This window comes from Paroedura picta, chromosome 2 (assembly GCF_049243985.1).
Source record: "Paroedura picta isolate Pp20150507F chromosome 2, Ppicta_v3.0, whole genome shotgun sequence".
Classification (NCBI taxonomy): Eukaryota; Metazoa; Chordata; class Lepidosauria; order Squamata; family Gekkonidae; genus Paroedura; species Paroedura picta.
In genome coordinates, this window is record NC_135370.1 from 28884528 (window position 1) to 28908519 (window position 23992).

The 23992-nt window shown below is 44.7% G+C and overlaps 1 protein-coding gene across 2 annotated transcripts in view; it reads left to right on the forward strand.

The window, feature by feature from the left end:
• The window catches only part of FRZB (frizzled related protein), a 58270-nt gene that overhangs the window by 20785 nt on the left and 13493 nt on the right, over positions 1-23992 (forward strand). The window contains exons 2-5 of one of the 2 annotated variants that reach the window (XM_077319532.1): positions 73-120; positions 17355-17420; positions 21054-21258; positions 23152-23215. In XM_077319532.1, the coding sequence (XP_077175647.1) occupies positions 73-120; positions 17355-17420; positions 21054-21258; positions 23152-23215 (383 nt within the window). The remainder of the gene's footprint in view (positions 1-72; positions 121-17354; positions 17421-21053; positions 21259-23151; positions 23216-23992) is intronic. The other variant, XM_077319533.1, reaches the window with a different exon arrangement.

Sequence of the window (23992 nt, forward strand, 5' to 3'; positions counted from 1 at the left end):
TTTTAATATGGCTGTGTTGTCACAATATTAAAAATACTAACACTTCTTTACATATTTAACAATTCATGCCAGATTTCCCTATGGATTCTAATAATGGAAACTGTAGAGGCACCAGCATGGGTGAGTACATTTAAAAAAAAAATCTAATCTTACCTTATGTATATCTTATATATGCATATATATATATATTTCTTAAATGCTTTGCCGTTTGCTTGGAGCTAAATATTAACAGTACAGAAATGATCAGATGGTGGCACAATGATTTCTGTGCTTGGCCCAGAAAACTTTATAGAGTGATTCATAAGCAATTTTTAAACGGTAGTTAAATTTAGGTTTCTTTTCTCATATGGAAGTGACTCTTACGCAGCGATCTTGTTCAGGCATAATGCAGAACCACGGTTTGTTATAACTGTGTCTTGTTTGTGACACCAAGATTAATCAAGCATTGAAGACCTAGTTTTTTTCAGGAAAAGCTGGTCTCATCACCTTTACTCTTACTCCTGCCTCTCTTGCAGGGGTCTGGTTGGTATCCAGTTTGCATATCATGTGAATCTATGGCTAAGACTAACCGTGGTTAATCAGCTTTATGCCGGGGTTTCTGATTCAATGCACTCTGAGGTGGAGGGACTCACTTTCAGACAATCGGAAAACCATAGATTAATTAAACCCTGCAGGAAAAAGCAGTAATCCAAAAAGGCAAAGAGCACCCAGGCTCCGTAAATCAAAGCATTTATACTTCTGATTACAGTACAATCAGTACAATCACATGGTCAATTTAGCGGTAATCTCCAAAGTCTCCCGTCGAGATCCCCTGGTCATGTCTTGCATAGTTCTTGAGTTGATGTCGTGGTACAGTGGGATGCAAAGATGGTGATGGAGGGTGTTGCCTTTAATATTAAATGATTAAAACACCTTTAACTCAGTCGGTTCATTTGACATGAAACACTATGACCGTTCCACACCAGAGGTTTTGCGCCGGGCGGCAGGCTGGAGTTTGAACCAGGGCAGGTTGCCTCGCCTCTTCCTGCTTCCTCACGGAAGGAGCATTTGGCCGAGTGCACCTCGTCCGCCCCAGATTTTTGTTCCTTCATGAGAACCAGAGCAGCAAAGTTCCCAGTGCAGAAATGGTCCATGTTAGAACTGTCATTCTTTGTTCTTCGGTTAGCTAGGTGCATTCGCATTATGTTAGTCACATACGTTTCTCTGACTACAGTGGCCATCTGTAAGAATTGCAGCCTAGAATGCATGAATCAAATGGGGATAGTGTTCTTGCTCTATGCAGAAACTCAGACTGTGATTGTCTCATGTGAATTTAATTTCTGCACAGAAAAGAGGTGAATTATAAAGCCTAAGTGCAGCCATTTTGTATGGTTTTGTCACTCTGACAATATAATTAAGGAGGACCGACTGAACGGACTTTCTCAAGTTTTCCTCAGAGGCCACAAAGAATAAGTGATTACAGAAGACTCTGCTCTGATACAGTTCTACCACATATGCAGAAAGGTGGCATTTGGGTCTTCACAAAACCAAGGAAGAAAGCTGCAAAGGGGAGAAAAACGACAAGAACAACAAAACAAAAAAAACCCTAACTGAAAAATGATTAGAACCCTAAAGGTTGGATGTCCGTACAATATATAGGAATAATAAAATTATAAAAGAAATTAATTGTGTACAACATATACAATTAAAAACATGCACAAAGCCCATAGGCTATTCTTAGAAAAACACGTTGTTGTTGTTGTTGTTAGTTGCGAAGTTGTGTCCGACCCATCGCGACCCCATGGACAATGATCCTCCAGGCCTTCCTGTCCTCCACCATTCCCCGGAGTCCATTTAAATTTGCACCTACTGCTTCAGTGACTCCATCCATCCACCTCATTCTCTGTCGTCCCCTTCTTCTTTTGCCCTTGATCGCTCCCAGCATTAATTAGGTTCTTCTCCAGGGAGTCCTTCCTTCTCACGAGGTGGCCAAAGTATTTGAGTTTTATCTTTAGGATCTGGCCTTCAAAGGAGCAGTCAGGGATGATCTCTAGGACTGACTGGTTTGTTTGCCTTGCAGTCCAAGGGACTCGCAAGAGACTTCTCCAGCACCAGAGTTCAGAAGCCTCAATTCTTTGACGCTCGGTCTTCCTTATGGTCCAATTTTCACAGCCATACATTGCAACTGGGAAGACCATAGCCTTGACTAGATATACTTTTGTTGGCAGAAAAACATAATATGCACTATACAATAGCAAGCTTTAGACCTAATGCTTCAAGAGATGGAACTGATAGAAAATGTCCATTTGCCAGATAATGGTCTCCTATCATGCTGCTTGAAAATTCTAGTGATAGCCCAGGAGGTCTCCATCGCCACTGATTTTGTTATCCTAAAAAATAAGTTTTACAACTTGGTTGATTATACTGGCTGCTTTATGTACTTTCCACTGAATTATTATGTGTGTTCATAATTTGAAGAAGACCCAATTTGGGTTGAAGCTCATTTATGTAGTGCGTATTATGTTTTTCTAAATATCCCCTATGATAGACCTCCTCAACTTTTTTAACATTAAGAAATCCTTGAAATATTTTTCAGGCTTCAAGAAACCCCACAAATGGCACGATCATGCAGAAAATGGTTGGGAAGCCCCTCCCCTTCCCACCCCATCCAGGCCCATATTTCGTCATTGGGGGGGCAAGTAAACACGACCATATATGGCCATAGCCACCCAATCAATGTCTAAATATATACCAACATTAATTAACTCCCACCCATTTAGGAAACCCTTTAGGAGTGCCGTGCATGCATGTTTGGGGCTGCGCATGGTGCAAACGCACGTGCGCGACCCACCCACACATGCGCGGGAGTGCCACACGTGCGCGTTTGCAGCCGCGCATGGTGCAAACGCGCATGCACGGCCCAGCGTGGCCCTGCGGAGGCAGGGAGCCGCGACCCAGTGCCACGGCCTTCGCGGCCCGGCACCGGGCCACGGCCCGGTGGTTGGGGACCACCACAGTAGACCATAGGTCTAACTGGAGGACCCTCTGAGGTCAAGTCACTGCCAAATCAAGGACCTCCAAGGTGACTAGAACACAGAGGGTCCTCCAATTGAAGAATTGAACTCATAGTCTATTGGATATTCTTAAATAGAAGAAGAGTTGGTTCTTATATGCCTCTGTTCTCAACCCGAAGGAGTCTCAAAGCAGCTTACATTCGCCTTCTCTTTCCTCTCCCCACAAGAGACACCCTGTGAGGGGGGTGAAGCTGAGAGAGCCCTGACATTACTGCTCGGTCAGAACAGCTTTATCAGTTCTGTGGCAAGCCCAAGGTCACCCAGCTGCATGTGGGAGAGGAGTGGGGAATCAAACCTGGCTCACCAGATTAGAAGTTCGGGCTCCTAACCACTATACCAAGCTGGCTATGATGAACTTAGGTGCTACTGGACTCTGATTTTATTGTGCTACTTCAGACCAACACAGCTACCCACTTGAATCTTTACTACATGGAAATTACAGAACAGATTAGCAAATAAGAGGAGCAAGCTACTGATGAAAGTAGCTTGGCTTGAAAATAAGAGTGAATCCGAACCTCGTTTTAGCTTGGCTCCCTGAATTTTTCTGACTTCAATAGAAATGGACACTGAATAGCGAAAATTATTTATTGATTCAGCCTTGTAGTCAGTCTGTCTTCTTTGGCTTCTGTCTTCATGGGATCGACTGGTCTTCGTCTGTACATGATATTTCTTTATCATGTGATTTCTATTGAGTGCTGTCTGTACACTAAGTGGGCTCAGAGCAGTTCTTATCCCTGTCAAAGTCAACCGGCGAAGCCTTGTGTATAAATATCCCCTCCTGTTGGCCTAGAAATGACATATTTTTCTCAGTTTCACAAGATGTATCTATACAGAGCCTCGGAAGATGCTCCAACTATCTAGTTGAAAAATTAAAAATTTTTCTTCAGCAGATTTTTGCCAGACATAAATATTTGTGTTGCACCGTAATCCCCAAGAGCTTTATGGCAACCAAACAGACCCCGTAGTCTTAAGGTTTGCTGTGTATTTATAGGGACGCCTAAGTCTACCGCCTTCAACAACCTGAAGTTCTCCTGCTCCCTTCAGTGACTTCTCCTTTTCTGCCTTGACGCCCCCCTCCATACTTGTAACTTGCTCCCTCAACACCTACATAATAATTTGTTTATTTCCTGCCATCAGGGCATCATGTCAAGTCACATAGAGGAGCCACAAGAGATCTCTGTTCAGGGACTGACCAGACTCTAGTCATCCTTTTACAATCTTTTGATGACGGAGATACCCTTGAAATATTTTTCAGGCTTCAGGGTACCTGGAAGTGATGCGATCCAGCTACACAAAGCCATGTCACCGGAAGGGACATCAGCTAGACCAGGGGTAGTCAAACTGAGGCCCTCCAGATGTCCACGGACTACAATTCCTACAAGCCCCTGACAGCGAATGCTGGCAGGGGCTTGTGGGAATTGTAGTCCGTGGACATCTGGAGGGCCGCAGTTCGACTACCCCTGAGCTAGACGCTCCCACCAGATGTGACTAGGCCACTCTCATTTTTCACAGAACCAGCTTAAACGGAACCTCCCCATTCAGAGGCAGCATGCCTCAAAACTCAGCTGCCAGGGAAAGGCTTCTGAATTTAGGAATATCATATTTGCTTGGAGGACACCATTGAAGTTCCATAGAACCCCATACTCCTTGTCACATATGTGCGCAAGGAATTCAAGTGACTGATATGGCGATTGGGAAATTTGACTATATCACTGGCCATAACTTATGGAAACGAGGCTGAAGCTGAATGGGTGATGTTGTTGAATCTGCAGTGCCAGCACATAGAATCATAGAATAATAGTGTTGGAAGGGACTTCCTGAGTCTAGTCCAACCCCCTGCACTATGCAGGAAACTCACAACCCTATCGCTCATCCGATGCAACCTGCCACCCCTTTGCCTTCACCGAATCAGCCTCTCCGTCAGATGGCTATCCAGCCTCTGTTTAAAAATCTCCAAAGATGGAGAACCCACCACCTCCCAAGGAAGCCTGTTCCACTGAGAAACTGCTCTAGTTGCATTGCTTGTGAGAATCCCCATGTGTGCACATGACTGAAGGATGGAAAGAGAATGAAGCTGAGTTGCACCATATGGAAATTTGCTGTCCAGATCCTGCATATCTGAGAGACTGCCTCTCTATCTACACACTCTGAAGAATGCTCCGTTCTATGAACACTGACCAGTTGGTGGTCCCTGGCCCTAAAGAGGTACATTTGGCCTCAACCAGGGCAACACATGTCCCGTATTGGCCCCTGCCTAGCAGAATGAACTCCTGGAATACATCCGAGCCCTCTAGGAACTAGCTTAGCTCCACTGGGCTTGTAAAACAGAGCTCTTCCACCAGGCTCTTGTTTGGGGCCAAAGCTAGATAACATCTCCCTATTCCATGTCCCCACCCATTCACCTACTAGTTAGTATTACTGAGTGGAAGATGCCCCAAATTATTGCCAGACTCTTGCCTGCTCTGAGGAATGAAATGCCACTGCTGATCTTAACCTGTTTGTGTCAACAACTTTTTGATTAATTTTAAACTTAAATTTTACTCTGTTTTAAACTTATTGTACTAAATCATTATATTGCACACTGCCTTGAGCTGGCTCACTGGGTAGGGTGGTATAGAAGTCAAACAAATAAACAAATCCTACATGCCCAAGTAGAATCAGAAACTCGGTGGCTATTTTTCTAGACTTTTCTGTAGCTCACAGTTTCCCTTGTATCTTGACAGCATTAATGTTTCAGTCTCAGAACAAATGGTAAATACATATGGTGCAGTTCATGTCCTGTAGGCCAGTGGTCCCCAACCTTTTTATCACTGGGGATCGGTCAACGTTTGAAAATTTTACTGAGACCCGGGGGGGGGGGGTAGTCTTTTGCCGAGGAACATTGCCGCCGCCTGAGCCCCTGCTCCAATTGCTTTCCCACCGGCACCCCTGATTTCCCGCCGCCCACTGGAGGGGGTTCCAAGCAGCAGCTGTGCAGTGCCACGCCGAGGGGGGAGTCCCAGCCATGGCGGCCGCCGGAGAGCACCAAAAGTGAGCCAGCGATAGAGTGGCAGGGCAGCCCCCAAGGCAGCAGCTGGGGAGGAGGAGCCACGGCCCGGTACCGATTAATCCACAGACTGGTCCCGGTCCCCAGACTGGGTGTTGGGAACCACTGCTGTAGGCTATCGAGGACAAAGAGCCGGGTCACTGAGAGAATCAATGCTTCTCTCTTGCCTTCCTTTGCTACTCGGCATTTAATGTTTTTCTGTGCTTCTGCTCCAGCTCTGTGCTGGGTTCCATGAAGCTGAAGAAAGAGCTGTCTGCTGGGGAGAGGTGTTGTGCCAAAGTATACACCAATTCCCAGAAGCAAGGCGTATGCCAAAGCCTACTTTAGTTTTTTACTGTCCTTATTGTATTAAATCTCTGGCATGGGAAAACCTAGGCCTGCAGCTATTCACAGACCACATGGGATGTGCAAACTGCCCTCCTGGGCCTCAGCCACTAGCAGATGGCTGGGGAGTCTTGAAAGGGAACAGGGGACATCATAACTTGTAGTGTCTCATGCAGAAATCATACCTGGAATGAATCTGCACTTACTTTGTTTATTCCGTTGTGGATCCTGCTGAAGCTAGATCGATTTGAACTCAGGTCTTCCCCCCCCCCATTAAAACAGAAAAGTGTTCTGCACGTGGTTAGGGAAGGTCAGGTGGGGGGGAGCCAAGCATAGCAGGAGCCTCTTTTTTCCTTTTCTTGAATGGGTGGGGGAGGGAAGATTGGAGACAGCAGGGGAGGGGGAATAAATCCAAGAGACAAACCTCTGCTGAGAGAAAGTAGGGCTTTCTGGAGCTTCTGCTGAGAGAAGTTAGGGCTTCCCCTTTAAGGGAAGCCTTGCAAACTGGAAACGAGGAAGGCTTTGAACTTATGCCATGGCCAATCAGGGCTTCTCTACCACGGAGGCTCAGCAGCAAGCAGAGAGCTGCATGCTTTCTCATGCCGATTTTTCAAATACCGGGGGTTATATCCACTCCAGGATATTGCGAGGAAAATGTAGAGTCACTCCAGATCAATCATGCTTGTTGCAGAGGGAAAATTTAAATCAGACTAAATGAAAATGGATCTCACATTCAGTGTAGGCATCAGGGACTGAATTGACCTGGGATTGGAATAAAAGCTCCGTGCAGATTCAGCCCAGGTTGCAAACCGATGGGTGCTTCAGTTTTGGGCTAGGATTTTTAAAGTTCTTTTGCAGTGCCTGTTATTCAGAAAAGCACCTGTTATTCAGAGAACCCTGAGAAGACGGTCCTGTCCAGAGTGACACATCTTGAGGGGTGAGGAACTGGCTGTGGCTGGAAGGAAAATTTGTTCTTCCACCTATGTGATTAGCGACACTTGCTGCTCATGTGAGGGTGGGGCTTCCAGTTAATATTCTTTGCACGTTGTACAGTATGAACTTGCAAGACTCTCATTCCTATGATAGCTCTGACTTGGATAACCCAAGGAAGCCTGATCTTGTCAGATCTTGGAAGCTAAGCAGGGTGAATGCTGGATAGTGTTTGGATGAGAGACCTCCAAGGATTTGGATGGAGTCCCTCCAAGGAACACCACAGGTCATGATGTAGAGGCAGGTAATGGCAAACCACCTCCCCATGTCCCTTGCCTGGCTGCTAGACACTCCTAGGATTTCCCGGTTATATTACATACACTATACGATAAATGAATAAATAATTTCTGCCCTCCTCGCTTTCATTTGTTTGCATTTGCACCATCTCATAATGATGCCATTATGATGATGCCAGCTTGGTGTAGTGGTTAGGAGTGCGGACGTCTAATCTGCCGAGCTGGGTTTGATTCCCCAACTTTCCACCACATGCAGCCAGATGGGTGACCTTGGGATCGCCACAGCACTGAGAAAGCTGTTCTGACCAAGCAGGAATATCAGGGCTCTCTCGGCCTCACCTCCCTCACAGGGTGTCTGTTGTGGGGAGAGGAAAGGGAAGGCGAATGTAAGCCACTTTGAGACTCCTTCAGGTAGAGAAAAGTGACGTATAAGAACCAACTCTTCTTCAGTAATATCAGGGCTCTCTCAGCCTCACCCACCTCACAGGATGTCTGTTGTGGGGAGAGGAAAGGGAAGGAGATTGTAAGCCACTGAGAGACTCCTTCGGGCAGAGAAGAGCAGCATATAAGCACCAACTCTTCTTCTTCTTCTTAAGTAATCTCAGGGCTCTCTCAGCCTCCCCTCCCTCACAGGGTGTCTCTTGTGGGGAGAGGAAAGGGAAGGTGACTGGAAGCCGCTTTGAGACTCCGCTTGGTAGAGAAAAGTGGCATATAAGAACCAACTCCTCCTCCTCCTCCTCCTCCTTCTGTTGACTAATTCATTTAGGCTTTCTGTGCTCACTTAACCCTTCAAATGCAAGTGCTTGTCTGGCAGCTGGTTTTGTGACTGATGCCTCTAATGTCAGGCCAAGGCAGGAATTCGGGGCTTTGACGGAGGTCTAGGCTGGGCAGTTGCTAGGAAACCTTTGGAATGAGAAGCATTTGTGTCCTGCAGATCGGTAGGAGGAAAAGGCAGAGGTTAGTTTACCACTAAGTAGAGCGGAGTTTTGCCCAGTCGCAGAAGCAGGATACTAACTGCAATAAATAAATCTCCAAAGAAGCATACTGCAAAAAAAAAAGCTCTTAGGTTTGTTCACGTAGACACAGTTCACGTTCAGGCTGCAGTCAAGAGAAGAGAAAGAAGCCTAATCTAAAGCACTCTCCATATCAGAAATAGCCTGTCCTGCATCATGTGTGTAGGAGGATGAGGGCATTTTATGAACCGGAGAGACTTGTCTCTGTGGATGGCCATGTGAACAAGTGAGAGGACAAAGTGAGAGACAGAGGAGGTGTCAAAGGGCAGCTCCCAGGCTAAGACAAAGCCCAGGCATCCCATTCAAGGCAATGACACCTATACACACTTAGAGCGCCCTCCAATGTGCAAACATCTTTGTTGTGCCAGACCCAAAGGAAGGGGCAGTGGGACCGATTATGCAGGGGGAAGAAGCCCCATCTTACTGGCTGGCCGGTGGTGGGGCAAATTCCTGGTTATTCACAACATTGATGGCGGCCTGGCCCCCTCCCGGCCATAGCTCAGATTAGGGCCTCTGGGGACCTGCATTAAGGAGACATGGATAGTTTCCAGGCTCCATGAATGGCCATGCCGGGCAAGGTGTGTGCTCACAGGGATAAGTTGGGTCTTCCAGGACTGGCTCTTCCCTCGCCTACGGTGTCCCAGCGGGGACAGAAAATGCACCATTCGGCCGAACAGGATTTTTTATACTTCCACAAAGGTGGAATTTCATTTGTGTAAGTCGCCCACCCTTTCCGCTCTGGGGATGTGTGTACATGCTGAAATCCAGATTATGTCCGTCGGGGGAAATCTTCCCCCATTTGTACAGGGAAAGCGTACAAGAAACTGGTAGTGGCCCAATGCGGTCACCGCTGTGCATAATAGATCACGGAGAGGCTTTCTGCCAGGTGAAAGAAGAAGAAGAGTTGGTGTTTCTTATATGTCGCTTTTCCCTACCCAAAGGAGTCTCAAAGTGGCTTACAGTCGCCTTCCCTTTCCTCTCCCCACAACAGACACCCTGTGGGGTGGGTGAGGCTGAGAGAGCCCTGAGATTACTGAAGAGTTGTTTCTTATATGCCGCTTTTCTCTGGCCGAAGGAGTCTCAAAGCAGCTTACAACCGCATTCGCTTTCCTCTCTCCACAACAGACTCCCTGTGAGGTGCGTGAGGCTGAGAGAGCCCTGATATTCCTGCTCGGTCAGAACAGTTTTATCAGTGCCGTGGTGAGCCCAAGGTCACCCAGTTGGCTGCATGTGGGGGAGGGCCGAATCGAACCCAGCATGCCAGATTAGGAGTCCGCACTCCTAACCACTACACCAAACTGGTCACAGGATCCAATAGACTGTCCCCATGACCTCTTTCTCCCCCCTTCCCCGTTTCCTTGCCCTGATTTGGCAAAGTGGGTCCAGGAGTGTAAGATAGGCATAGAGGTGTAGAACATGGTTTTCTTCAGCTCTGTGTGTGTCTTGCAATATTTTTAAAAAATGAGTTGGCTTGCTGGGTGGAGCAGTATATAAATTAAATAAATAAATAAATAAAAGTTGCTGGGGAAAGCATATGTGCATTTCTAATTATTAGTACGCCTAAGTTATTTCCACCAGAACGTGGGGCTTTCTTGCAATAAATACAAGTTCCATCTTACTTGACTGAATTGTGCCTGCCCAGCTTTTCATTCGGTTTCCAACCAAGTTTGCTCCTGTTCCTTTTCCCTCGATTTCTGTTTTCTCCAGTCCCCTTGTCTTTGCCCATGAGTACACCGGAGGGTCGTTGCAGTAAATTATCCAGGACTCGAGTCAGTAGAATGAGCTGAACTATTTCAAACTGCACCAGTAGGATTGTGGATTGTCTTCCTATGGAGTGCATCTCCCTGTTTTAAAAGCCAGCAAGGATAAAGAGGAGATTAGTAGAAGATTTCTCCCTGCTGTGCTAGCTTTCTATACGCAAGCGATTTTAAAAATAAAATAAAGGAATGGTCGAAGCTGAGACCCACCTTCTGCAGTCCAGAGTAATGCTGGCTTTGTCTCTTAAATGCTAGATAGGAACTAGAGTTTGTTTCAAACCACCGTCTGTGAGGTGGAAAAGGAGAGGGTAGAAGTGCAGGCACACACATGTACAGAAACAAGCTATGTCTGCTTACAACAACAAGCCTTTAATAGCATCTAAAAGTACTATATAAGAAGGGAAAGTACAAAAGGATCCACTGCAATACAGAGAAAAGAAAGGCAGAGATCATGCTTTAGAGTAGGACAAAATACATTCACCATCTCTCATGGCAACATATAAAAACTTTGCAACCGGTTCAATTATATCAGGGTTCAGGGATGTCAAAAGAAACTGAATCTTACGTTCATCCGAATGCAGTTCTCTTTTACACAGCAATGAGTTAAGAAATTTAGCTTGGATTTAGGAATAAAATGGATGAAAATGTGTGTAATTGATTCTATACAGCAGTGGTCCCCAACCCCCGGTCCAGGGTCTAGTACCAGTCTGTGGATCAGTTGGTACCGGGCCTCAGCGCCTCCTCGTCCTCCTCCCCAGCTGCTGCCTCGGGGGCTGCTCTGCCACTCTGCTGCTGGCTCACCTTTGGTGCTCTCCAGCGGCCACCATGGCTGGGGCTCCCCCTCGGCAAAAGGTAGAGCATTACTTTTAGCTAACTGGAATGCTCTACGCTGTTGTGGGATGATTAGATGGTAGAAATACGTAGCTAGGGGCTCAGAGCTCGGTGAAATCCCCAAGCTCAATGTTGGTTTGTTATCGGATCACATGGAGGTTTAGCTGCATCTGCTTATAAATGTCACATAGAGAGAGGGTCGTTGGTCAATGAGAATGTTTCAGATACATGTCTTTCCAGTTTTTGCACACATGTATATGTGCTCCTTCATAAACCATTTTTGCTCAAAGTAATAACATTATCAACATCTTTTGCTTTCAGCAAATGACTTCGCATGCTTTGTCTGCATAGATCTATATATTTGAAAGTGTGAAAATCTAATTCTAGTGGGATTTAGCAATCCGAATGCTTAGCTGTACTTTACAGTCTCCTGTTTTCCCCCAGCGTTTATTTTCCTTATGGAAGAAAATGTATGACATGTTTACATGTTTACATCTCAAATGTCCGCTCAGCCTGAGCTTTGGGACATGTCAAATGCCTTTATTTTTTAAAGTCATTTGTTCTGGGTATGACTGTCTTGCATCTCAGCTACTGTCAAGTATCTAGGAATTTTGTATTACAGGCTATCTTGTTCTCCTCTCTGCAGGCCAACCCCTTTTCCCCTTCAGTCTATTTAAAAAATAAATAAAAAATCCCTCTTTCCCCATTAGTTTCCCTTCATATTTATTAATGCAGTATTAGACCAGAATTCAGATTACATCACCAATACACTAAATACACAAAGATTAAAATAGGAATACGATTCCAAACCATGTACGTTAATCTCAAATTCAAATAAAATGCAACTAGTAACACTCTTTGCCCCAGATTCTCCCGGATCCCTTACTTTAGTTGCCCCATGCAAATTTAGCCACGGCAGAGGTTAGTTCAATATTTTTATCTGAAATCACGATTTTAAACATCTCAGAATTAAGCCTAATTTGTAGGAGTTTTCCCTCATAGTTTTAATGCTATTTTACTTGTATCTTAACCTGAATTCGACCCCCCATCTTACTGCCCGAGCTCTTTGTTTCCACCTTTTGCGGGGTTATCAAATTCTCCATATGCTTCATTTATATATTTCTTCTAACTATTTTGGAAACATTTGTGAGACTCACTTCTCCTTCCCTGGTTTATTTTCACACACTCATGTGCCCCTCTTTATCAAACTAATATCAGGGCCTGAGAAGGAAATGCCGGCTTTTTCTGTAGGTTTGTGCTATGTGAAGTTGATTTCTGAAACAGTGTGTGAATATCCTTTTTTTTCATACAAAGCTCTCTTTTATCCCTCTCACTGAATTTTCCCGTACTTGCCCTGCTTAATTGCATGTTTAATTCAATACAGGTGCGGCTGTCAACATCTATTTCCCGCACAGAATCTTCCCTCCATTTCACTTCCATTCACAACCTGATCTTGCCACCTATTGCTTATTTCGAGGTTATTTTGTTCCTTTGAAAAATCTTTCGTGGAAACGCATACTATAAATACAAGATAAATAATTTTTTTTAAAATCAGTCTGTTACCAGACCGGTGTATCCTAGGACTAGAGATTTCCCAACACACCTAACACATTCTTTTCCTAAATCTACATTTCGACATTTAAACGGCTGCTTCCCCCAAAGTTTCCAGCTGTGATCAGGCTAGATCCAGTGATCTGCTGGCATAAGGGTTGTAGAATTTTGCTGCTTTCCCTCTCCTAGGAATCAACTTTACAAGGGTTAGGTGGGACTTCTGGGGGAAAGAGAAAGAAAGGTGGGAGACTGAGGACCTTCTTGTAGTGCAGTGGTCCCCAACCTTTTTATCACCGGGGACCACTCACCGGGGACCACTCAACGCCTTTTACTGAGGCCCGGTGGGGGGGGGTAGTTTACTCCTCTACTCTCAACCACTGCCCTAACGCTCTCTGATCGCTATGGTAATGTTTAAACATCCCTTCAAAATAAGATACAGACACGCCATAACAATGAAGTGTGTTATAAAGGTCCAGGGGGGATGAAGTAAAGGGCCGGGGGGGGGGGGAGAAGGCGTCCTTCAGGGCCCACCTCCAATTAGTCGAAGGACCACATGTGGTCCGCGGCCCACAGGTTGGGGATCGCTACTGTAGGGGATCAGTGCATCTCTCCCCTCCCCTTCACCCTCACCTTGTCTTCTTTTTTATTCACTTTCCCTCAGTATGCTCTATTTTCATTGTTGGTTCTTTTTGCAGTTTTCTTCTCCCTCATTTCCTATAGATTACCGGGGCCTGTTTTATTTCACTTTGGGCTTTTTTAATGCCAGAAATTGGCCTGTGGTTTCACAAAGCCTAATACAGTTCCTATGGTTTCTGAACCATCTCCTAATTGCTATTTCTGTTCCTCCTCCTTTTACCTCTGTCAAGGTTTTGACCTTTTTTTTTTCCTTTCATTTTTCTTAACAAAGTAATTCTTCCTGGATCCTCAGCAAGCCCCTGCAGCTTATGAGGAACTGTGTATAGAAATTTCCCTGCCCTACATTATTTCCACCTCCATAATTCTGTGAGCTTCAAGGGACTGAGGAGGTTAAGTTCCCCTCTTGCCTTTCACTGCATCTCAACTACACTAAATCTGCCATGTTTCTTTGAGTACATTAATACCTCATCATTCCATTTGTCTCCCTTTCGGTTAATGTTATATATGCATGTTCCTGTCATGCATCTGTGCTTGTGTCAGGACCTGGCTCCTTGGTCCCCAATTGCGATTCATTAGACCAGGGGTCCCCAACCCGAGGCCCGTGGGCCACATGTGGCCCCCGACCTCTTTCCACGCGGCCCTCCAACCTAATTGTCTGCTGTTGTCAATCTCAGTAGGTTAATAATTTTGTTACAGTTTGGTTTATGATGTGGCCCTCTTTAGGCATTGGGCACCCTAATGCAGCCCCTATATGCCAGAAGGTTGGGGACCCCTGCACTAGACGGTTTCAAGCAGCCAATCAGCAGAGTGTGTTAGGAACCAATCATAAGTGTGCATCAACAACCAATAGTATGTCTGAGGGGGTGTGGCCTGAAGCAGCTGGATATGTATATAAAGCCTGTGTTGGCTGCCAGGAAGATTCAAGCTAAAGTACTTTCAAGAGAGCCTTCATCTTGATATATTAATTTTATACATTTAATTGTGATACATTATTTTATTCTCCTGTCTTTGTCTATCATCAGTCCATTCATTCATCCATCCATCCATTTAGCCGGTGTGCTCTCCCTGTTGCTGTTCAGATATTCTCCTCATTAATAAAAGTTTTCCTCATGTTGGAGAAGAAATGTTTGTAACCTGACTGAACCACAGATCTAACAGTTAATTTACAATGCACTGTTTTCTGTATAGTGTGTTGGGATAGACCCTGGTCTCCTCAGTGGATGGCTGACTTTTTCCTGTTTTTTTAACCCGCACAGTGGATAGGGATATTCATTCACCATGCAGAAGAGAAGGATTATTCCTGTTATAAAGTGTAAGGCTTGAATCCCATTAAGTCGACAAGACTGCTTGGAATGCTTTGTTTTAAGAAGAAAATTGACAACAAACTGAAGAAAACTAGATGAAACGGCCACCTTTGAGCTTTCATATTTCAAATAGCTTTCTTTGTCTGCAGCTTCAGCATTAAATTGTTATTTAGCAGAAACAAGAGGATGTCTGTCCTCATGAAAATATGCCTCTTAATGCACAGTATCATAGAGTTGGAAGGGATCTCCAGGGTCATTTAATCCCACCCCCTGCAGAGTGCAGGAAAGTGCTGTAAAATCCTCACCAAATAGATGTTTAAGAAAATTATTGAATGTGTTGTATTCCTTTAAAAATGCATTTAAGATATAGTTCCCTTGCCTACTCACAGTGTTGTGTTTTCCCTTCTCTTTGTTGTCTGGCTTTCACACTGTGTACTCATTTCATTGTCTAGGACAGGGGTAGTCAAAATGTGGCCCTCCAAATGTCCATGGACTACAAATCCCATGAGCCCCTGCCAGCATTTGCCGGCAAGAGTTCATGGGAATTGTAGTCCATGAACATCTGGAGGGCCGCAGTTTGACTACCTCTGGTCTAGGGGATAGGGTTGCCTGGAACCCTTAAAATACTTGGGGCATGGGGCTAAAGACATTGTGCAATACATAATGCCACTTCCAAGTGGAAACCATAAAGATTGGTGGGGTAGGGCATTGGAAGATGGTGATGTCATTTCCAGGTATTGACCTGGAAGTAATATTCATTATGTGATATCTCCACCAGCTGTGTTTGGCATAATTTCACCTCTTCTCCAAACATGTCCTAACCATGAATATCCATTTCGTATGCTTATATTCTGCTTCTCACTTTTGAAATTTTGAAGGAAAGCTTGTGACTTTTGCCTTTAAAATGTTAAAAAATTGCATTAATGTTCCTAAAAAGATTTCCCTATGATTAATTCAGGTTTTAAGATTAGCATCAGCCTCAGTTAACTATTTAGGAACCCCATGACACCTAAGCTAGGCTCTTCAGCCCACAGTGGGATTACATGCACGGATGTAGGCCATGGGCCAAGGGTCCTTGTCTGGTGTGAGTTATCCAAAAACACACAAGACTGGAAAAACTGTTAATGTTTATTATTATATTGGCTGTAGGATAAACAAAGTCAAAGGGAATTCATGGTAATCAAAACCTGTGCACAGAATAGAGGGCTGCATAGAATTTTATACATCCCCCTCATAGGATTGGCCCAGGGGCCTGGAGCAATGCAGTAATGCCATTCCTTCAGAGTCTTCTCCAGGTCTACCGCGAAAGTCTCCAGGCCAGCCCTGGAGCCCTGATCTCGTGCCTCTGACGTGACCAGGGCAGAGTCTGCACTTACTTTGTTTCTTCCATTGTCAATCCTGTTGAATTCAGATCGATTTGAACTCGAGTCTTCTTCTCCCCCCCGCCCCATTGAAACAGGAAAGTGTTCTGCACATGGTTAGGGAGGCTCAGAAGAGTTGGGAGGAGGCAAATGGAGACTCTTTCTTTGTTTTCTTGAAGGGGGGAAGAGGATCGAAGAAGTCAGAGGAGGGAGGAAAAATCCTTTCTTTTCTTGAAGGGGGGGATCGAAGAAGGCAGAAAAAAAAATCCAAGACCTAAATAAATTGAGAGAAATTAGGGGCTTCTCCTTTAAGGCAAGTTTGTCACATGACAACCTGTGGCCAATCACAGGTCCTCTACCACGGAGGAGAGCCCAGATTCAAAACAGCCTTTAAATATTGAGGGTTAAAAGCACTCTAAGATATCGCACAATAAAGGTAGGGTCACTCCGGATCAATCCTTCTTGCTGCAGAAGGAAAATTTAAACCGCCCAAAATCAAAACAAAAATCGCATTCTGTATAGACGGCAGGGACTGAATCGACCTGGGGTTGGAATAAAAGCTCCGTGCAGTTTACACCCAGGTCACCCGGTCAGGACTCATTCTTCAAGCTTATACTAAACAGAGCGTATTTTAGCACCAGCCTGTACCAAACATTGTTCTATCAAGGATGTAAAGTTACAGCAACCCAGAATCTTAGTTGAAATATGCCGGAGCTTCCTGAAGGATGCTTTCAGCATAATTCTTTAGCTAATCTGTATTCAAGCTGTTCTGTATTTCACTGAAAGTTTATATAACAAGCAGCATTTCTTAATAAAAAAAGAGAGACCAGCTCTTGGTCTCCAATATGAAACTACCGTAAATCCAATTTCCAATAACTGTATGATCAATTAAAAGGTTATCATTCCTTTAAACACCGCTCTATCATGGAGCAAGCATTTACTTACAGTGAGGGAAATTAGGCTGGTGGAGTGAATTTCTGGGAAGAGCCAAGCCCCTAAACCTTTCATGATGTATAGAAAAGGGACATTTGATAGGCCTAGTTCCTGAACATTGGTTTCCAAAAAATAAGGCACCTGCTACTAGAACACTTTTGCTTTTCAGTTCATCTCCTTAGTTGTGCATGCATGTTGAATCCCAAGGTTCCCATGGCAAATTCTGCGTTTTTCTAAAACTGGAAATGTGCACAAATCAGAGCATGTGCTTATTCTCGTTTGTTTCTCTACCCTAATTCCGAGAGTTTCTGTTTTCCAGAGCGCTGCAAGTGCAAACCTATAAGAGCCACTCAGAAAACGTATCTTCGGAACAATTACAACTACGGTAAGCATAGCTTTGTGGGAGAATAATAACAATGCCAAACTGGACATCAGTGACGAAGAGAGCAGCAAAGAGTTGAGGGAAATAGATGATCAGGCAGCTGGTCTTTCCGGGTTACATTTTCCCCCTATTATTTAATGTATCAGCAAAGTTTTATAGACTTCACTCTCCCTTGATAAAGTGCTATCAAATTAAATGCAAATCTCTGGCATTTGAAAACTTGCTTGTTTTCCTTTCCACGTGTAGGCAGGATCAGGCTGCCATTTTACATAGCGATCCTGTAGTCCTTGCAATGTGTTTGAAAACAGCAGGGCCTGTTTTCTCTCCAGCTGAGGACCCCACATGTTCATATTGTCAACCAGTTTAAAGTTTGCAAAAGAAGTATTTGGAGTGCATTCATTGATGCGCAGTTCATACCATCTCCCCTCAGATGCCCAGGGGATGCTGCCTGTGGAACAGTCTTACTGGAGTGGGTGGTGGAATTTATGATGGACATTTTTGGCCTCTTGATTCCATTTGGGCAGGCAGAAGACAAATGGGCCTCAGTGAATGCAAAGTGAATTTGGAATTCAGATCAGGACTGTGGCCTCAGGGTTAGAAAGGCCTTTGCACTCCCCTCCCTTCCAGTTTTCCTGGGCAGAAATAGTCCCAGGGTGGTATTCATGTACCCTGTTGGGAGGCTGTTATGTGCAGTGAATACTGAACAGACTCATTAAAATATAGATTGTGTGGTTTGGCTCTAATCACGTGTAATGTGTACAAACTATAGAAGGGTTTTTTTAATAGTGAGAAGAACAAATATATGTTCTCTTAACTGAGAGACTGTCCTGACTCGGACAGCCCAGGCCAGGCTAACCTATCTCATCAGATCTCGGAAGCAAAGCAATTTGATCCTGGTTAGTATTTGGATGGGACTGTTTCCGCACGGAGGACTCTCCCAGCCATTATGCTGTGCTGTCCCCTGGTTTTTTTTGCCTCGGGATAGCTCTCCTGATCCTTTCCCATGTCTGCATGGAGGAGACTTCGGCCTGCTTTTCGCCCCCCATTTGCCCCCAGACTTGTGTCCACATTCCTAGGAACAGGAAGTGAAACCTTCCCACCATTTTTTTTCACTTGTCAACTATTGTTACATGGCGAAAACGGCTAATCATCTTCCAGCACCATTCTGTCGCATTTAAGAACACCCCCCCTCCAAGTCCAGAATCTTTTTTTTAAAATACTACGATCGCGCTATAACGCAAAATTGTGACAACATAAACAAGGGGATACAAAAAGGTGGGCTGTTTAATTGTGCCATTCACACACACACACACACACACACACGAAAACTGTCCCTGATCTCATTAGAATCAAGTATTATTATTATTATTATTTAATTTTTAGACCGCCCTTCTCCCAATAGGTCTCAGGGCGGTTTACAACATAAATAGTTAAAACACAATAAAATCCCCATAAAAACCCCAATTAAAAGTTACATATAACATATCACATAACATATAGCGGCGGTGGTCACAATTCTGATCTTAGTTCAGCCTGGTGGAGAGAATAATGTTCAGAAGAGGGTGGCACCAGTACAATACATCTAACCATGATCTCGGTATGAATTTTAATCCTAAGGAAATAGAGAAAGAAGGGAAGGTGCCAACCAAACATGGCAACACTTGAGGGGGGTTGCTATTTCGTTATATTGGAATTGCATTGTAATGTGATCAGCTGTGTTTTTTCTATTAAAACAGGCCAGGGAAGGTTGCGAGGATAGATGACAGAAGTGATGCTTGCCAGGGGGTGGGGGGAGCAATGGCGGGGAATGCCCATCTGGGGATGGCCTGAGTTTTCCTGCTTCTGCATAGCCCAACCTCGACATAAACCCTGTTGAATCCCATGGCAAAAAAATGGAACACAAATTTCTAAGTGTACCCTTGATGTGAGCCAACTGAGGGTGCAAGTCAGGATAGCCCTGGGTTCTTGCTGAAAGGAGCCCAGTTTATGCGGAATTGAGGGGGGGGAAATGGATGCAAACAAATAGAAATTGGAGCCTAATCTATCATGTGGAAACAGTATGGGAGACCTCCAAGGAAGTCCAGGGCAGGAAATGGCAATGGCAGTTGTATTTAGGTACCAAACCAGATGTTTGATATTAACAAACATGACTTATAACAGTATCTCTAACAAACCTTTGGAGGAACGAGGATGGATGGAAGGGTTGCCAGCTCCAAGTTGGGACATCCTTGGAGATTTTGGGGGGCGGAGCCTGGGGAAGTGTGGGGTTTGGAAAGGTAGAGCCTCAGTAGAGTATGATAACCTAGCATCCATCTTCTAAATCAGACATTTCCCCCTAGGGGAATTGACCTTGATTGTCCGGAGATTAGTTGTAATAGCATGAAACTGCTAGAGACCATTTGAAGTTCTTCAAAATTAACCATGTATTATTCAGTGCAGTGGAGAGCCAGCTCGGTATAGGAGTGTGGACTTCTAATCTGGCAAGCTGAGTTCGATTCTGCACTCCCCCACATGCAGCCAGCTAAGTGGCCTTGGGCTCCCCACAGCACTGAGAAAACTGTTCTGACCGAGCAGGAATATCAAGGCTCTCTCAGCCTCACCCACCTCCCAGGGTGTCTGATGTGGGGAGAGGAAAGGCGACTGTAAGCTGCTTTGAGATGCCTTCAGGTAGAGAAAAGTGGCATATAAGAACCAACTCTTCTTCTTCAGTAATATCTGGGCTCTCTCAGCCTCACCCACCTCACAGGGTATCTGTTGTGGGGAAAGGAAAGGGAAAGCGACTGTAAGCCACTCTGAGACTCCTTTGGGTAGGGAAAAGCAGCATATAAGAACCAACTCTTCTTCTTTCACCTGGCAGAAAGCCTCTCTGTGATCTATTATGCAGCCTCACCTCCCTCACAGGGTGTCTGATGTGGGGAGAGGAAAGGGAAGGCGAATGTAAGCCGTAGAGAAAAGTGGCACATTAGATCTAACCCTTCTTCTTCTTCCGTTGAGTTGCAGAAATATTAAATTCCAATAGAAGAAGAAAAGGACCTTTTTTTATATACCCCACTTTTCACCACCAAAACAGCTTACAAACACAATTACCTTCCGCTCCGTACAATAGACATCCTATGAGGTAGGTGAGACTGTGAGAGCTCTAAGAGATCTGCTCTGCGAGAATGGCCCCAAGAGAACTGTGACTGGCCCAAGGTCACCCAGCTGGCTGCATGTGGAGGAGCAGGGAATCAAAGCCAGTTCTCCAGGTTACAGGGTGCCACTCTTAACTGCTACACCACTCTGGACATCATTCTGAATGTTTTTACCCAAACCACTGGCCAAATATTGAGGGAGGAGCGTCCATTCAGAAAACAGCAGAGTCCGGACCAACCTCCTTATGTGATTCCCAGAAATGCAAACTAGATAGGTGTAAATCCAGTCACTTCTACAAAGATGATGTTTACAGATGCAAGAAGGTCTGATGGATGACAGCAGATAAAATAAAAAAAATCAAACCCTTCATTTTCTTACAGTCTTTCCCAGACCAGAGGAAGGCAAGTGGGGCTCAGAGGCATGTAAACATTCAGAATGACATATGTGCCTGGGTTCTATAACTTTGAACGCACTCTCTTTGCTCTCTTCCCCTCCCCCTTCTAGTTATTCGGGCTAAAGTAAAGGAGGTGAAGACCAAATGTCACGACGTCACGGCAGTAGTTGAAGTGAAGGAGATTCTAAAATCTTCCCTGGTGAACATTCCTAGAGACACTGTTAACCTGTACACAAATTCGGGCTGCCTCTGCCCACCTCTTCATGCTAACGAGGAATACATCATTATGGGTTATGAAGATGAAGAGCGCTCCAGGTAACGGAACTTCCTTTCTTTCTCCTCGTTCTTGCACACCATTGAGTGTTCTGCAGAAACCTATTTTGCAGTGTTCACAGAAGCCTATTAGCATCATCCTTTTCAGTGGCAAGAGCAATGTATTCTGCCGGCAGGACAACACGCTGGAGCAGGGATTCCCGATCAGGGTCCATGGAAGCTCTGGAGGGGAGCCAAAGGGCTTGGCCACAAGCTAAGGAACCACCTGCTTCCACTGCTCTCCTCCACCGCTCCCAAGTGTGAGTTATCTTGGAAGGTTTCTGTGCTTGGAAGGGGGCAAAACCTACACGCCTACTCCTGCCTTAGGCCGTCTCCTGCCTCTCCCCCCTCAGTCCTCCTTGAGCCTGCCTGTGAATGCAGGCAGTGATGTCACTTCCAGTAACATGTCACTTCCGGGGGCGTGGCAGAGAAGCATGGCCAGCTAATATGCCTTCGGGGGTGCCTCAAAGCTTGAAAATTTTAAATTATCAGCTGTTTCTGTTTGTCCCCCCCCCCTCCAACTCCATCTGGCCTTGTCAAAGAACAGAACAGCATATGCAAGATTTAACCACCTTTTTCAGAAGGTTTTTTAAAAAACTGGTTATTTATTAAATCCATCACTATTTCACGTATCTCTTCAACAGGGGCCCACAGTGGATTACAACATTTTGTTTTTCTCCGTTTTAGCCTTGTGAGGTAGGTTAGGCTGAGAGCGTGGGACTGACTCAAGGTCACCCAGTGAGCTTCCATGGCACAATTATTATTATTATTATATATTATTATTTATTAGGCTTATATCCTGTCAATTTCCAACATAAAACGCCCATAAAATCCCCAAATAAAACCCATTATACAAGGGGTTCTCAACCTTCCTAATACCGCAACCCTTTAATACAGTTCCTCATGTTGTGGTGACCCCCAACCATAAAATGATGCAAATGTTCTTTCACAGAAATTAAACCAAAACTGACCAATGCAATGGTCCATTGTTCATGATTGTATATAAATTGTTTCTCAGTTCAGTTCTGCCTCTTGTGCCACCATGCCGATCTTGCTGTTTTCCGTGAATGTAAGCCACTTTGAGACTCCTTCGGGTAGAGAAAAGCAGCATATCATAGAATCATAGAGTTGGAAGGGACCTCAGGGGTCATCTAGTCCAACCCTCTGCACTATGCAGGAACCAACTCAGGGCTCTCTTAGCCTTACCCACCTTACAGGGTGTCTGTGGTGGGGAGAGGAAAGGGAAGGCGAATGTAAGCCGCTTTGAGACTCCTTCGGTTAGAGAAAAGCGGCATATAAGAACCAACTCTTCTTTTTCTTCTTCTTCTTCAAAATCACACCCAAGTTCCTTGCCAAAGACAAGATGTCAAGCTGTACCCCAGCCGTAGGAATTCAAAGCTGACTCTCTCAGATCCTAGCCCTGCCCTCTCTAATATGTTAAATCATATTTTTTATAATGAGAAACTTCTGAAACATTCTTCAGGGTTTGAGAAACCCCAGAAGTGGTGCAATCTTGCAGAATATGGTTGGGAAGCATAGCTGTGGACATGCCCACTCAAGGCCCCTCCCCTTCCCTCCCACTCCAGGGCCATGCTTGGCTATTGGGGGGGGGGTCAACATGACCGTATATGGGCATATCACCCAATACATTTTTAACAAATTAAAAAAATAATTAACTCCCACCCAATTGGAGAAACCCTTCCAGGACCATCAAGAAACCCCAGGGTTTCCCAAAACCTTGGTTGAGAAAGCCTGTGTTAAACAGCATAGTTACTGTCTTATTGTAATCTCTTTAGTGAATTGCCAATTCCCTCTTGAACATAGACTGTTTGATTCCTCAATTAATCCGTTTTGCACTTACATAAAACAAATCTTTCCCCCTTCTTTGCTACGTAGGTTACTCTTGGTAGAAGGCTCCATAGCTGAGAAATGGAAGGACCGTCTTGGTAAAAAAGTAAAGGTAAGACTAATTGTTTAAGCATATTTGACTTTGGTAATTTTTTTCTTCCATAAGCAGTTTCTGAACTTAGACATTTTTTTGTAAATACAGTCAAGATGATTTCCGGAGAAAATGTGCCTTTAAATGCCTAATAAAGGATATCGATTTGAATTGAGAAAATATGGTTTTCTCATGCCAAAGAGCCTTAATCTGCAGCAATTCTAAAACATAAACGAATACCATAATATTTATTGAGAACAAAGTTCAAACTATGTATCCCCAATCATTCATCTTGAAATTCCTGGCTTCAGACCAATAAACCTATGTTGGTAATGAAAGTTAGTACAAAGGCAAGCAATCCTGTATTTTTAGTGCAAGAAGAAGAAGAAGAAGAAGGAGGAGGAGGAGGAGGAGGAGGAGGAGGGAGGGGGAGGAGGAAGAGGAGGAGCTGCTTATATGCCACTTTTCTCTACCCAAAAGAGTCTCAAAGCGGCTTGCAGTCGCCTTTCCTTTCCTCTCCCCACAACAGACACCCTGTGAGGTGGGTGAGGCTGAGAGAGCCCTGAGATTCCTGCTTGGTCAGAACAGCTTTATCAGTGCCGTGGTGAGCCCAAAATGATCCAACTGGCTTCATGTGGAGGATAAGCAGGGAATCAAACCCGGCTCGCCAGATTAGAAGTCCGCACTCCTAACCACTACACCAAGCTGGCTCTTTCTTAATACAAATACTAATTTAAAAAAAAATTAATATCCTACTTTCCCAATGCTGCTCACATAAGCTCCCAACAAACTGAAATA